Below are 17,179 nucleotides of genomic sequence, written 5' to 3' on the forward strand. Positions count from 1 at the left end.
TTTTATGTTACAGCTGAAAGGCATGTGTCTATCACTGACCTATTTCCTCCAGAGGTGTGAAAGAGGGATTTCCTCTGTGATATACCAAGAGCATTTCAAACTAACAGGAACTTTAAACAACCCAACACACCCCCAAGACAAAAAGAAACATGAACAATGAAGGTCTTTTTTTCAGACTGTAATCACATTTTTTTTTCTGATGTAGAATTATCCGGATCAACTCCCTATCAGTCAACACAGACAGATTTGTAGCAGTCTCACTGGTGCACATGCATGCTATGGCAAGTGCCAAGAACCAAGAACATTTGTTTTCTGGACCAAATACTTCCTGACAGCATTTTAGTGGCGTTGTAGTGACCATAATAACAACAACAACAAAAAAGAATATATTATTTTTGTATATTAGTAACAATCAACATATAAACACTTTACTGTTGGCCAAATTGCCACAATAAACAAATAATCCTGATATTCTTCCTGATGTACGGAAGACAAAAACATAGGCTTTTGCTCAGGTAAATTATTCATAACAAAATTAATTAAGAAGTAATTACCAATTCTTTCTCTGTGAAACAATCTTATCTAAAGTAAACATTTCTGACTAGGTTTTAAACCCTAATTAAGGGAGACACAAGTAATGTCATTATGGTACCAATTACACTTGCATGATTTATCTTTATAATTTCATTGATGTTGATTTAACTCTGGTTATTATTGAGGTCATAATGAATAGACAACTCATTTTCAGTTACATTATTGAAAAGCACTTCTAAAGTTTTGCACCATTTGTGTAAAAAGTGAGTGGGAGAAAAAAAAAAAAAAGGCAAATACAGCCATTACCGCCGTGATTATATTACTTTGCATTAGACTGCAGCAGTACACAATAAAACAACATATCAAAACTAACTGCTGCAGTGGAAGCAAGAACCATCAGGCTACACTGCCAGTATGTGTAAGGATAAAGAGTGTCTGATCATAAGTGCATGAGTGAGTGAAGGTATCCCTGGGTGACCCTGTCTACCTGCTTCCTCTTGGGTCCCTGTAGTCCAGGTCGAAACTGTGGACAGAGTCTGCGCAGCCATCCGGGCGATGCTGTGGCCGAGGCCCCATCGGGTACTGGTGCATAGATGAGTTGGGCTGAGCAGTTGTGTGGTAACGTGGAGGCAAACTGTTACTGGTCTCACTGCGGTAATCGCTATCCCGGTCATCTACAGCACTGTCCTGGTCATCCAAGGCTGCAGCAGGTAAAAAGACAAGCTCTAAACATCCCATCCTGACAGATTGTCAAATCGTGGAATCAAGTACGTTTAGTAAGATGGCTTTGTTTTTCTATCAAACCTTGCTGATTATTAATGTAAAAGAAGTGTATGTGTTCTTATTTGAATTTTCATTAAATATAAAAATGCAAAAAGCTGAAAAAATAAACAAACCAAGGTTACCTGATGCTAGGTGAAAAGTTAAAAATGCAAACATTTAAAATTTTCTAAAGGCTATGGGTCAAGTGCAAAGCAGTATGGGTCTTCTGCAAAAAAAGCAAAATGTTGAATACAAGTTGCAAAATATGGCAGTTTCTAGACACGCTCTTAACCATTATAATGATGTCTGAGTAGGACAGGAAAGCAACAAATGGACACAGAGCTACACAAATCTGCAGCCAGGAACGCATTGTGTGGTTTTTTTAATAAATGTTAATGGCCCTGATATGACAGAATCATTCTGATTATATTTTAATGTATTTCACATCATAAAATGTCATAAAAATTGTGCAATTGATGCAAATATTTCAAGAATTTCAAGAACAAAATAAAAGATGCAACTTTTACTAAACAAGAAAGAAGGTAGTATTCTATAATTCAGCATCCTAGCAAAAAAATAAAAAATAAAGCTGACTAACTGACTAACAATAGGTTTGTAGAATTATAAGAGCTAATTGTGTACAACCCTGGGGTTATTTGAAAGTGATTTATTCAAAGTAAACAGAGTGGACAGACCCACAGAATGGCACTGTACTCTGGTACAGTCATTCTCAATTAAGAAGGTAAGAGAATCTTCTGAATGAGAAGATTTCCATGAAGGATAAAAACAGATTTTGTCAGGATCGCTCTTATTATTTTCAGGTAAATGCAGACCTTCCCTTGCTCTTTTAGCAAAAATAATATTTTTTTTGTGATGCTGATTTTTGTTTATAAAATACTAAAATAATTGGTTATCACTAAAAGGGTTACAGTGCAACACAAGACAAAGTTTCTAACAAAACAATTCACCTCATGTGGCTTTACTTAAATAAAACTCCCACCTGTGCACATGTAGCCTGGGAAATTCATAGTCATGAATATATCAAACCATTATATCACTGCTTGCACTCTTTCTTGCCCCACTAAGAAAATAAAGTGCTGTACATGCAAGTACTTGTGCTAAATGTAAGGCAAAGAGCTGTTCTTCACCTCTCTATATGTATGATCCCATAGATTCATCTACAGAATAATTTTCTATAAGAAAAGTAAAGACTATGAACTTTATTTCTTGTTAGCCCAGTTAAGCCTCTATATTTATACATGAAAAACATAAAATAATCATTTTACAAAGGGGCAACCTTGTGTTGAAGTACAGAGAAGAAGACAGTTTGTAAGTGTTCACCCCACACAGCTTCAAAATAATTTTTATAACTTCATATAGGAAAGCACCAAAATATACCACTTTTTGAAACTGACCTCACCAGTTCAAAGACAACGTCTTTCAAAAGCTAACCTAAGGCTAGTATTGGGTAGGGGGATAGCTAGGCTGGGGTTTATCGTTTCAAAGTGATAAAGTCATAAGAAGTGATTCATAAATATTTAGCAAAGACTGCCACCTGTCATTTCTGTGAAGGAACTGCAATTCCCTACTATAAACACGTAATAGGGGCTTCCATTGTTAATCAGACTTCTAGCAATGCTTGTTTATGTATCAGAAGATGACTTTTCTGGCTCTTTTCAGGAATGTGCACAATATAATAATAAATGATACATGTGTTGTAAAAAATATTCTAACATCAGCACAGGGCATACTGTAGAAAACAAGAAAACAGCAAGAGCATGATGGGAGAAAATGTCAAAAGGTAATCAATGAATACAGTGAGGAAAGAAAAATAAAATTAAGTAATGTGAATTAATTGAATGGGAACCTTATGGATTACTTGTTACAAGGGGGACATGGGGCTTTATGACATGCAGAAGGGGAATGAGGATTGGCCAAGGGGGAGAATTTCATCAAAGTGTGTTACATACTCAGTGAATCAGCCCATCCGAAATAGTTGCCTGGTAAAAGTGCAGATGTAACAAATGAGAGGCAAGTCAGAGGAACCAGGGATTGTGTAAACAAAGAAGAATTAAGTGCTCCTGTGTTGTAATAATTGGACAATGAGGGAGCCCCATAAGTGGCAAACAAACACATAAATTGTCACAAGAAATTTAAAAGAAAAAAAATAAAATAGAAGTAACAAGACAAATGAGTCTGAGATCCAGAAAGATGGAAAACTGGCTCCATCTAGAGGTTAAAAGTACAACACATTCAGGTACTCACAGCACTGGGAAGCTGCAAATGGCAATGGGTGACTCTGAACATCTTCCTGAAGAGAGTACTAGAGAGGACAGAGAGTAAAACAACAATTTATTCATTATCATTATTATAATTCATGTACAATTGCTACTCTATCAATGTTAGGAACCAGAAATAATTATAGATGTTATATGCATGTGCATTAATAATTAAATTGTGCATATAATAGCATTCTTTATTGACTGGAATAATAAACTTAATTTTATATTAAAACTTTCTGGTATAAACTGTATTTTACCTCATCATGGATTCCCATTCTGTTGATGCGCTCAAGTTTGCCAGTCCAATACTGCGCCTCATCATCCGGGATATCTGGCACAAAAATATGCATGTAGCAAATATAAACTTCAAGCTTCATTTCCCAGCATGCTATCATAATACATTTATGTCTGTTCAATTTTTTATGAGCTGTTTGGAAATGAAGAAAATAGTAAGTTAGCCGTAACATACAAAATAAATGTCAAGTGTACAGTGTGGCAAGTTACAGGTTTCCTGAAAAATTATAATACAAAATTGAATTTCAAATCCACAAATAATCAAAAGATAACTTTTAAGTGAAAAATACAAAATAATTACTCTACATTATTTTTTTTTACTGTTTGATATGATGTCTGGTAGACTAGTCGTACTTGTAAGGGGGATCTGCACTGCACTGCAGACAGATGCACATTAAAGGCCACACACAACACAAAGGCTAGGACTTCAAAGACACCACAAACCCACGGCTTTAATGAATGGCTTTGGAAGCACAGAGTCATGATGGGCTCCTGCAACCTTAAAAGGGCTCCTCTTAATACAGAGGAAGAGGCTCTCTCCCACACAGTGGACACTCTGCTTCAACTTTGATGCCTTTTGATCACAAGGCTTAAGCATTACATGCAGTGCAGTATTAAAACAGTGTAGTGGTCAAGTACAAAAAGGTGGTGGGAGCACAAAGGACACTTCACCATACAATAACTAATTAACTAATATTTTTAAATGTGAATCAAACTTTAATATTGAAAAACTTGCCAATATCAGGTAAATTCAGCTGTTTTTGATTCCTAGCAAGCTCCAAATGTCAGGATATTTAGTCTTTATTTATAGATGACCGCAAACACCAAGCTGAACTACAGTTCGTATTTCATCTACAGTATTGTAGTCTTGAGTCAACCCTCATTTCCTCATTTTGCTAAGAAAAATTATAAAAAGGTGCAACCATTTATTGAAATATGTGGAAACATAAATGAAATACAGTATACAAGACAGAAACAGAGTTTCTAATTGTAATGAGCTTAAAAGTCAATATTATCATGACCACCTTTATCCTTTTACACAGCCTGGACTTTCTTAGGCAATCTTTCTTGTACTTTCTTTAAGTAGCATTCAGGAATTGTTCCCCAGGCATCCTGAAGGACATCTAAAGCTCTTCTTTGGATGATGGTGGCTTTTTGGACAGTTCTATGTAAAGATGATCCCATACTGCTTCAATAATGTTAAGGTCTGTTGATCCCCTATTAGCATTCTATAGTGTGTGTGTGTGTTTGTTTTTCTTTTTTTTACCCAGATATGCTTTAACTGCACTGCCAGTGTGTTTGGGATCATTTTAATGCTATAAAACAAAGCCACTACCAATTAGATTCTTTCCAGATGTTATTATACAGTGAATCAATATCTGATCGCCCTTTTCTGAATACAAAATTCCATCAATTTACAATAGATCTCCAATATCACTGCCTGAGATGTAGCTTCAAAAATTACAGATCATCCACCATGTTTTACAGATGGCTGCAGACACTCACTGTTCCAGCTCTTTCCTGATCCTCTGGACATACTGACTAGGGCGGGGTATCGGTTTCGATTTTTATAATCGATTAAGTTCCGATGCACAAGGTCCCGATTCGATTCGATTTTGACTCAGACAGTCAGAAATATTATAATTCTGATCAATTATCAGTACATATCCATATTTTACATCTATGTATAAAAACAAAGCTGAAACTTGTGAGACTTTATCAGAGGTTTAATCATCACAGCAGATGCCTTTGTGGCAAAGTAACTGAGGATAAAATGCAGAAAAACATGAAGGAGATTTTCCTGGCCTGGCTTGTTATAGCAGATAACCACCTTAAAAATATTCTGCAGCAGATCAAAAACTGAAGAAAACCATAAATCAACATATGAACATGACCTGATGCTGCTGAAGTGAAGCAGAGCAAAGTTACAAAGGTTTTTATTAGAGACACAGCTAAGCGTTTTGCAATTTGGCATAATTTGTAAAAGTTTAAATTTCTTTGCTATTGAACAGCAAGAATGAGGCTTTCTTGTCGGAGGTCATTTTTGAAAAAAAAAAAGAAAAAAGAAAAGCAGCGATTGCGACAGCACTGAACACAATGGTAGACTGGTGCGTACTAAGCAGGCGAATAATGCAGAGATATAAAACACAGATTTGACATGGGAAACTGTTCTTGAAGTACACTGAGAGCTGTGCAGGAAGTGTGATTTTATTGTGGTGGAAGCAAAATAGCAAAATTATTCAAACTAAAATCGACTTGAATCGGGAAATCGATTTTTTAAACATACCCACTAACACTGACAGTGATTCGAACCAAATTTTCTACATTTCTTAAGTCATAAGACCTGGTGCCACTGATTTTTAATCCAGTATGTGTGTAAACTGATCTGGACCTTGTTGTGTTGGCACCTTTGAGACCAAATAAAAGTAAGGGAAATTCCAACATTATCAGCACAAATTAGTAGGTAACCAATTCTGTGAAATGCACCTATACAGTCCCATCTCGAATTAACTAAGTACTTAACACTCTTGTCAAAATAGTCACCTCTGGCTAGTCCAGAAATCAGTAGCTGGAATTATAGTGGCTGTCTATCTTTTACACACAGTTTGTGATCTACCACAGAGTTGTCAGGGTTATGTGTCCTTTAGCCCACTGTGGAGATTTTCTGCCCCTATGTAGCTAAATAAATAAATGCACCTTTAATGAAATTTGTGTTCATATTCTGACATGGATCATTCCAGAAAACACTGATTAAGTGGCTAATGGACCCAAACTCAGAGTCATATATTCCTCTTTCTCATGTTAGGAATGCTTTTGGATATTTCTAATGGTTCCTAAATCCTGTTGGCCACAACAGGACAACCTGGCAAAGACAAAATTATATTTACGGAACCTAAATTAATAAAGGAAGGTCTGCTATTGTTGAATTAGTGACCTCAGCTTATGCAGGACAGAAACAGGCGTCTCATTCTCAAAGGCACCAGATACAGGATGTTACACTGTAAGGCAAATATCTAAGACAAATATCTGGACTGCTTCTAGCCATAAAATCCTGCTCGACTCCACGCAAAGGGAGAATGTTATGATGTGACCTTATATGTATCTTGTGTAAACCAGGCTGTTCTGAAAATAGGGGACTTTATCTAAAAATTCATGTGATTCCTAAACAGTTCATGATTTTTTTTTTTTTGTAAATGTCCTTCAGTTAATGTTGAAAGTCTTAAATCCAATGGTTATCTGATTTAAAATCCACTGTAGTGGTCAAAAACTATGCAAAAATTGTGAATCTTTGTCCAACAATTGTGGACTCAACTGTTTAGCCATTAGATTTTCTGTTCAAAAGAAATTACTACTAGGTACCATATGTCTGCACAAGACCAGTGGGTACCAGGCTATGATGTTACACACTGCCCCAGGCTCGCCACTTTTTTTTTTTTGTTCCTGACATTTCAGGAGGAAACATTTGTGACCTTTGAGTAACTCTCCAGATCAAGGTTTGATTTACCCTAAGGCAACCAGAATAACTAATGTATCTATTACAAAACATCTTACATAAGAGCTTTAACTGTATTTACAAGTGTGGTTCAATCAACTGAACAACTGTATGTCTTAGACTCTGGAAGTCTATTGTGCAGCTAAAATGGTTTCAGATTTAATCTCACCAAAAGGCAGTTCGAAACGAGTATCTAGCAGGACTCGATGAGGCGTCGGGTTCTTCGTGCCGTACATCTCATCAGCTTTCATCAGGACCTCTGCATCCAGGAAAAGCCACTCACCTGAGCCCTCCTGAAATTAGATGTGGACACATTCATTTATTTACACAGACAATGCCTTTGCATGTATTCTTCAGTTTATGCTATGCCACTGATTCTTTTAATATGTATTTAAGGCAGTTTTACTGGACTAATATTGCCTGCCTTTTTACTATTTGTAGCTCAGATAGTGAAGCCAAGCGCCATTTATAATAAAGTATGTTTAATGTAGTGAAAAATTCAAAGTTCATTTTCTTAGTATTATGCGGGTCAAACAAGAAACATTTTTGTATAAACTACTTTTTTGTATGTAAAAAATACATATTTAACTTTTTGATTTCCAATCATCCTGTAACTGTAATCATTGTATAACACATTTAAACATATTGATCATTTTCAAATGTCTATTTTATTTGAAACTGCCTTTATACTTGAAATTTCTGTATTACTTAGGTTTACCTTAGGTTTAGGAATCCAGTATTACTTTACTTTTTAAACTAACAAGTAATTTATGAACAGAATATAGCCAACACACGGGTGCTTGCATTTACTTATTGTAGCATTTGAAGTTTTAGTACGACTAAAAATTCAAAGCGTCCCTTTTATGAGATCATCATTTCACATCTTTGTTGTGCCAACTGGAATTACTTACATATATCTTTCTAGGGAAAAATGCAGATAGACTGAGCAATATTTATGTAAAGGTACAAACTTTTGTTTTGTCTTTTGTTAATTTTACTAATTTAACATCTATTGATTGATGAAGTTAAATGCTGTATTTTGTTACTTCTAATGGATGGATTTCAAGTGGCTTTTTTCCACCTCAAAAGTTTGGACTAAAATTCACTTATACTTGACTTTTTGTGTGGGTGTAAGTTCTGACCTCCTCTGATTGTCGGACACTTTTTAATGGAATCCATGCAGTCCCCACCATGGTGTCCCAGATGAGACCTTTGTTCCACACCTCAACAATGAGGCCGAGGTCCAGCCGGTTGATCTCACTGTGGAAATTCAAGTAACAAATGATGATGATGATAAAATGTCACTGAATTAAAGAATGAAACAATAACCATGTTGTAATGTAACTTTGTTACCAGAAATTTTTAAAACAGAAAAAAAAACACAAGGATTGAACCAGAAATTTCTAAAGGATTGCAATCAGGAGCTACAATCGCTTTAGCTACAAAAGCTACTTCCTCATTTTGTCCTGTAGTAGCTGTCATAATCATTTCCAGCCTTGTTTTGTCATTCAACATGCTATTCAAAGGGCTCAAAACAGCTTGATGACAGTATTAAAATGGCACATGAATTTTAAAAGCAACCACACACCAAGGGCATTTGCATATTCTCATCTGTGCCACTTTACAACTACTGACGGACCAAACAAAAGCAAGATCAGAGAAAAGATAATTAAAAAAAGAGCAAGGGTGGGTGTGAGGGTGGTGGGGTCCAGAGAGCTCAGGTGCAGAGATAAAGGCCTCCTAAATCATTTGCTCATTGAAAAGAGAATAAATACATATAGCAAGGTATTTAACTGGGGCTAATTTTAACCGGGAGATTTATTGTTGTTCATGTTGCTGTTTAGATTATCTTTTCCAGTTGTGCCACCTTTTATTTTAACGTTTTGCATTATCCCTGTCTTTTTAAACATGCAAAATAAACTGGTAAAGCCAAAATTGCTAATAAATTGCAATCTATTTTCAAATACAAATACAAGCATCATCATTCATTTCTTTAAATCACTTTCCAACCACTTTGTGCAAAAGAGAAATGATTTGAGCTTTATCCTAATGCAAAGCAACATTAACAATTTCAGTCTAAATTTAATAAAAACAAGCTTAATGTAATATACACATCAGTATGAGACTGTGGATAATTTTCACTATGATGGCCACTTTGTGTAACATATCAAGAGCACAGATATATATAGACTGATTTACAACCATGTAGTCCAACCTAATTCAATTTAAATTCGTACAGTACTGTTTTTCCTTATATGAATACACATTCACCGGCCACTTATTAGGTACAATTCCTTGACTGTTCATTAAAGTAAACTTCTAATCAGTCAGTCACATGTGAGCAACTGAATGCATTTAGGCATGTAGACAAGATCAAGTTGACCTGCTCAAGTTCAAAACAAGCATCAGAATGGGGAAGAAAATTTAAGTGACTCTGAACGTGGCGTGATTTTTACTGTCCGCAAACTGCTGATCTACTGAGATTTTCTTGCATAACAATCTCTAGAGCTTACAGAGAATGGTCCAAAAAAATAAGAGAAGATATCCAGTGAGTGGCAGTTCTCTTGGTGAAAATGCTTTTTTGATGCCGGAGGTCAGAGGATAATGGGCTGCGCTGAGCTGATGGGAAGGTTACAAAAGGCCAAAGATCGAACCTTGGAGCAGATGGCCTACAGCAGTAGAAGACCACTTTGGATGCTACTTTTGTCAGCTGATAACAGGAAACTGAAGCTCAAATTTGCACAGACTCACCAAAACTGTACAATGGAAAATTGGAAAAATGCTGCAGGGTCAGAATTTGGCATAAACAACACGAAAACACAAGTTTAGACTAGTAATGGTGTCATTTTATATTTCATGGGCTATTGTCTTGGCGCATACAGGCCCATAGCCTATATGGAGTATTGTTACTGACCTTAACAAATCTGATAGTCAGGTGCTAAAAGGCCAAAAAAAAAACGAAAACAAAAAACAAAACATAAGAAAATGTAAAAAAATGTTTTTGACTTGTTAAATATAGAGAAGGTGCAACTGAATGAACAATTGCAGTTATTAATTTACAAAACTGAGACAACCACTACTTACTCATTTGTTTTGTTCAGATGATGTTTTTAGACAATATATTTAAAATGTAACATAAAAATCCTGAAAAAATACTTGCATGGTAGATACTAAGATACAAAGTTTGAAATTGTAAAGTTCCCACTTTTTGCTTAAATTTAAGCTGGGTCGCTGTAACAGATGGTACTCAGAATTTGCTGGAAAGCCTGATGAATAACCTGGAATTACACCTAGTGACAAAGCATGAATGGACAGTTGGAGGAAGGAGGCCTGGAAAAACAAACACTGTCCCAAAAGAGGGAGTTCACAAAAGACAAACAATGGCGCGCATGCAACAAAGTGTTGCCTTTAGTGTCACCATAGATACATTTCACTGGGAAAGGAAAATGGGGAAATTAAATCAATAAATTATAAGGAGGAAATGACCAACAGCTGTTTTACGATATACTGTCTTAAACTGAATGGCGTAGATGAAAAACTGTAGCTTTTAAGCATTCGGATGAGTAACTTGGAGAGATAAAAGTGTGGATGTGTTGTTTCTATCCCAGAGATGCAGAGTGTGTGGTTTTTTATGTATTAATGTTTGATTTTGTTCCCCATGATGAATGGTGTGTTTCTGTATTTGCTTCTGTATTTCAGATTGACTTACAACATGAAATCTTGCTCCCAGCAGGGCTGGTCCCCACGCACAGTGATAGTTGTGCTTTTAACATTTTGCACTTTCAGCGTCACATAGGTGTTGAACTTATCTGAAACAGAGGAAAAGGCAGATTCCGATTTAATTATAATGAGAAGACAGCAATGCACTGAGAGCATATGGAGGAGAGCGAGTGTTGCACATGAGTTAATAGAAATATATGGGATTCATTAAGCAGTAATTAAGACACATAGCATAGTAAGACTTTGGACAGTCTACTATTAGATAGAACAGCAGAGGAGATGTTTGAACTACCATGCCAGCTCTACCTCTGTTTTCTGTAGGAGGAAAAAAAAAGACATCAGGAGTATCAGTGAGAGTAAAAGCAGATCAGTCTCCTCCCCCGACTATGTCAAGCCAAACCCAGGCCAGGCCAGCAAATCAACCCTGTTAATCTCCAATGAGAGCCTAACCCTCACAGCACATAGTACTACAGGATGTACAAATACATGATAGGTCTCCAGTCCACTATGAATTGCAGCTGTTTTTTAAAATACACTTGTCCTCTAAAAAATACACATTTTACAAAGTGTATTTTTTAGAGGACGCATGCCTGCTCATGATGTAATAAAGCTGAAGTCACTACTGACCTGTTACTATTACAGAAAAGGTCTCTGTCAGCCCTAATATCATCAATACATAGAATATAGTTGGTTTAGTTGCATTTTTAACATTTGACGCAACAGTTGACTGTGTGACCTACACACAAAAATTGAACCCTGCTAGGAGTCTACTGCCTGTCAAAACCACTGAAACACTGACTCAAATGTCTATCTGTGTGTGTGTATACAACTTTCACACCCAGTGATCTCAGTCAACTTCCTTCCGACAGTAGTGCTGGACAGCCGATTCTCAACAACTGTATGCTTCAGCGGTCAGTGCTGAAGGGGAGGGTGGATGGATGAGGGATTAGGCAACCCGTGCTAAAACTACCAGCTTTTCATTTCCTACTGTGGGGTTGGGGGGATCAACACGTGCCTGCTGATGTGCTCATTTTTCCTCATGTAGTTACCAGTCCTGCACAACTGGTGGTCCTCGCTACAACTCAACCCCCCACATGGACACAAAAGCTGAGTGGGAGGAGGACTGAAAGGGAAAGGAAAAAGGATGTCTGTTTCCGACTGATAAATAAAATATACTTCATCATATGTCATGCAATACTACTCAGGGAATAGCTCACAATCATCTGATTCAAGATATTAAAAGGACACCTTTGTATAAACAATGTTTCCCCACATCAATTAGAGTAGCACAAGTAGCAAGGTATAAATGCTCACGCCAACAAAATGACAAGACTATCAAGCAGAAAATGATATTAAAATTTAACAACATACAGCTGGATGGATATCATCTTGAAGTTTTTAGCAAAAAATGTACAACTATATTAATATGAATATCTTTTCCATAAACTGACAGCACATTTATGGTTCTGAGTTTCTGATATTCTGAATGGTGGCTCCCTGATATGGACAGCCAACAGTGCAAGCAGGCAGTACAAACACACACAAATGACCCTCTTTGGTCTATGGGAAACAAAAGCAAGAGATCAGCTGTTCCTGTATAGACCAGTCCCATGACCACAGTAAACAAAGATTACCCTGGTTCCTCCAGCAACAAACCGAAACATTTACCCTACACTAGCGTTTAACATAGCAGCCAGATAAGTAAAATCAACTCCTTGACACAATGGGACTGCCAGCAGTTGACACAGGTGGATTCATACAACGCTCCACTGACACGGAACATAAATAGATACTTAAGACTGCAAACTGAAACAGTGTACTGAAAGCACAGAATCCCTGAAGTGACACTGAGACCGCAAACCAGGACTGACAGGACACAGACCTAATTAGTGTCCTGTGAAAACAGTAGCAACAGAACACACACAGTATTAAAGTTGCCTCGGGGATGCTGAAGCTTTTCCCTAATTAGATATTCCATGCCTTGTGCCACACTTGGGCCAGCTCCCATGAATAGCAGAGATGAGATAAGGCAAGAGGATGTATGGATTAGATAAGAGCCACTTAGTGGTTGCCGGACCTTTACACCAGGTGTTTTCCTTGATACGGCTGACACCATTGAGGAGGAAGAAGTAATAACTGACTGGAGGGAAAAAAAGGATCCACCTGCATAGCAATGTCTCACCAATATAACGGACTAGTCTTATGTTTGTATTGTATAGTCTGAGGACAACAAACACTGAATGAAAACTAAAATTTCAGTTAAAATACCACTATTTTAAAACACATCATACACATGTAATAATTAGCTCAGTGCAAATATATGATAGTGTACGTAAGCATAAGTACGTAAGCATAAGTACCTACGTAAGTAACGGGAAGTGCAATAAAGAAAAGACAAACTTATTTGTCACCAGTCAGATCTGCTAGGCTATAACTGGGCTATAACTACTATATGAGAAAAACAAAGTTTAGCAAACGCAAATGCTCAAGATAAAACCGAAGGTACGTTTCCTAAGTGGTCACATTTTATGTCTACAGTGTCTTTCTTTGTAACTTGGTATGACAAGTTACAATGCACAGCAGCTTGGTAAATATAGATTTTCCTCCACACGGATTTCAGAATCCAGTATGCTGGAAAGTGTTTTTTTTTTTTTTTTGTTAACTCCATTAGAGACCTTTATTGTATTCAGAAACAAGGTATCCACCTGCACATCAGTGCCTTACCTACATAAGAGATCAGTTTTATATGGTTACTGTATAGTATGAGGATCACAAAAATCTAATGGAAACCAACATTTCAGTCAATATGCAATTATTTAAAAAGAAATTATGGATATATCTACAGTAATCTCAGCACAATAGTTAGATAAATCATCTTCTATTAAATTATTGCAAATATATGTCTTATATGTACTTACTAGAGATGGACCGATCCGATATTACGTATCGGTCCGATACTGACCTAAATTACTGGATCGGATATCGGCGAGAAATAAAAAATGTAATCCGATCCATTAAATATCAAAAAAGCACCTCACAAAAATTGCAACATGGCTTAACTCGGCTCATAACCGTAGCACGTCGGAGCAGTATGCATCACAGAGCGGCTGTGTGTATTTGTAGCCTCACTACCAAACTAGCATTTCATCTCTGAGGAAGTTATCCCAGAGAGAAGTAAAGCAAGTGTGTAAGTTCATCTCTGAATGTTTGTAAAGCATTCCCAAGTTAAGCTTAACAACCGATATATGGAGCGACTGCCTCTTCTCTCTCTCTCCCTCCCTCTGCTGCTGCTACTTCAATCGTGAAACTGATCAATGATCAGCTGATCGGCTTTTCTGTAGCGAGTCCGTCTCTCTTCTTTGTTTTTGGCCCACTTTGCACCAGAAAGAGGAAACCAGCGGCTGAACAACAGCAGCACGTTTAACCTTGATAAGCTGTTGTTAGAATTTATTTAATATTACTTTCTACACCAGGATCCTTTTCTACGTAGCTGACAGCTGGTAACTGTGCAGGGGCGGATCTAGCAAAGTTTAGCCAGGGGGGCCGATAGGGCATTAACAGGGAAAAGGGGGCACAAAGACATACTTTTCTTTCTTATTCTCATTTAAAATGTCTAGCTTTTAATAAATAATTATCTGAATCTTACACTCAAAGTTTTAATCTGATGTAAAATGTATAGAAGTCCATTACTGTATATAGTAACTGTTAAGTCTAATATACCCTAGTAAGCTAGTACTTTTTCCTTTGGGAAAGTACCATCTGTGCAGTCTGCAATTCTGTAGAAGAAAGATGTTGAATCTATTTAATTATTCTTGAAAAATAATTTATTTCTGTGCATTTTTTTTTCACCCTGCATCAAATTAAAGTTGATTACGTCGATTAAGCATCATGAGGTGGAGGGTGGGGGGTGGTTCCCTATTTTCTTTTGCTGGGAGTTTGCAACCCTATTATTTAGGTTGCTTAATATTTCTGCTAAGTACTCTTTAAAATACCAGAATAGGGAGGATGGAGCAGGTTTAAGTTTATTAGATTGATCAGTGTTGCTGAACTATGAAATATTTTGGGCGCAGTGTATTTTTTACATACAGGTATAACAGAATACCTTTAGTGTTGTTGTTTGTTTAAACTTGAGTATGAACTTATACAAAATGCAGCAAGATATTAAAAAAAAACAGTTTTATTGATTAAAAAACACACTATATCGGATTCATATCGGTATCGGCAGATATCCAAATTTCTGATATCGGTATCGGACATAAAAAAGTGGTATCGTGCCATCTCTAGTACTTACAGGCTATTAAGACATGGGAAGTGCAGTAAAGAAAAGACAAATATTAGTCACTAGTCAAATATCCTGCTTAAGACAGTTTCATATCAAGTTTGCTTGTTTTCTAATATGTTTATGAGACAATTATATTTATCCAATTCTAAACTCCCATATCTTAACATCAGCGTCGGCCTCAAGAATCTTAGCACCAGTTTTAACCACCAGTGTGCACATTTAATGAGAACTTCCAGATGCTGTAAAAGAATGACCTTTTTAATAAGACATTATGCATTGTGTACAGTGAAAAACCCTTATTCTGTAGGCCCATTGCAGAAAGAAACTGCAATGTTGATTGAGTCAAGTTGCCTAACCCAAACTGTTGCTTACATATAAAGAAACATGATCTGTTGACCATGTTGGTGGAAATTTAAACATGCTTATGTGTGCATTCACATATTTGGTTTCCAATACACACACACACAGAGTAAAACAGTGAAGGCACGCCAGTCAATGTGCTCTTAAGCAGAAAAAAATCGAATGACCATGTGAACTATGCGATGATGTTCTGAGAATCATTGTAAACCCTCAGTCAAACGTCTTCATTCATTATTGATTAGTGATGAGTTTTCTTAGTAATAAATTAGTCAGGAAAATGCAGGCAGCTGGAAGACTGGCATTTCAACATCAGGCCACTTATCAATATTGCATGCAACACAAAACATAAATTTATCAGAGGACTTTCCTACCATTGCTTGAATATCCTCATGTGTAAGTTAGTTTGGCAAAAATAGTGTTATCAAGCAGTTATATTACCCACTATTTAACCTGGAAGTCTATGTTTGTACTTTGTTAAAAGAGAAGCTTGTGATTAAAATGATATATTCCCGATTTTACTCCAAGCAGAGACTCTGCAAGCACACATCTAGCAGCAAACAGTTATTATGAGCGAATCAGTGGATAATAAGACAGTGGATAGATAGATAGATAGACTGCCAACTAGTTCAAACAATGTCACCTTCTGTTTTACCATATTCTCTCGAAACACTTTATGTAAATGTGCCAAAATAAAAAGCCATCCACGCGTAGGTGTGGTGTAGACACAATACAAACATCAATCCCAGGCCAGCCTTATGTAAACTTTGAGGCCTCTTCCAATAAGTCACATGTCACCCTATGCAAGTACAATTATCATGAGGTAAGAAAACTGGTAAGTAATATGTTCAGTAATTCCTTATTCCTTCCTGTTCTTTCAGAATCTATCCCTTATTGCTATTCACACAAAAATTGAAAGTAAAATGGTGCAATGATCATAAAAATGCAGAAATCTGATCTTAAAATTTGCAGCTCAACACATCATGGTATGCAGTTTTGAAGCACAAACCATTGCATTTGCAGCATAACAAAATATTTCATGCTCATTGGACCATGACCACACTTTACGTTGCCAAAAAAGTAGGACAGCAAAACAGCATTGGCTATGTTTAACCAAATTTGCTGAAAAATAAAATAAAATACATTAGTTCATTATATGTATATTTTCAAAGTCAGCTAAAACTCTGTTTTCTAAAACACCTTTACTCATAAGCTCAGACATCAGTTTATTGAGCTGATATCACTTCATAAGTCCTAAGGAAAACAGCTAATTTAGATTAGTTGGAAATAGAAATTTTACTTTGATGACATTTTTTTAAAAGCTAGTCTTGATACACTTTTTTGACAAAATCTTTAACACCATAACACATTACAAGGGACATCTTTAAACACATGAAAATACTAAACTTCTCATTTGGTTATTTTTGTTTATTTAGCTAAGAACTGCAAAATTCT

General features: G+C 36.4%; 1 protein-coding gene across 1 annotated transcript in view; it reads right to left on the bottom strand.

The window, feature by feature from the left end:
* The window catches only part of unc13bb (unc-13 homolog Bb (C. elegans)), a gene marked incomplete at its 5' end in the record, with an annotated part of 73,993 nt that overhangs the window by 38,806 nt on the left and 18,008 nt on the right, over positions 1 to 17,179 (bottom strand). The window contains 7 exons of the mRNA XM_025909369.1: positions 1,022 to 1,235; positions 3,267 to 3,296; positions 3,562 to 3,619; positions 3,836 to 3,909; positions 7,535 to 7,658; positions 8,508 to 8,625; positions 11,075 to 11,174. Of these exons, the coding sequence (XP_025765154.1) occupies positions 1,022 to 1,235; positions 3,267 to 3,296; positions 3,562 to 3,619; positions 3,836 to 3,909; positions 7,535 to 7,658; positions 8,508 to 8,625; positions 11,075 to 11,174 (718 nt within the window). The remainder of the gene's footprint in view (positions 1 to 1,021; positions 1,236 to 3,266; positions 3,297 to 3,561; positions 3,620 to 3,835; positions 3,910 to 7,534; positions 7,659 to 8,507; positions 8,626 to 11,074; positions 11,175 to 17,179) is intronic.

Source organism: Oreochromis niloticus, linkage group LG7 (genome assembly GCF_001858045.2).
Source record: "Oreochromis niloticus isolate F11D_XX linkage group LG7, O_niloticus_UMD_NMBU, whole genome shotgun sequence".
Taxonomy (NCBI): Eukaryota; Metazoa; Chordata; class Actinopteri; order Cichliformes; family Cichlidae; genus Oreochromis; species Oreochromis niloticus.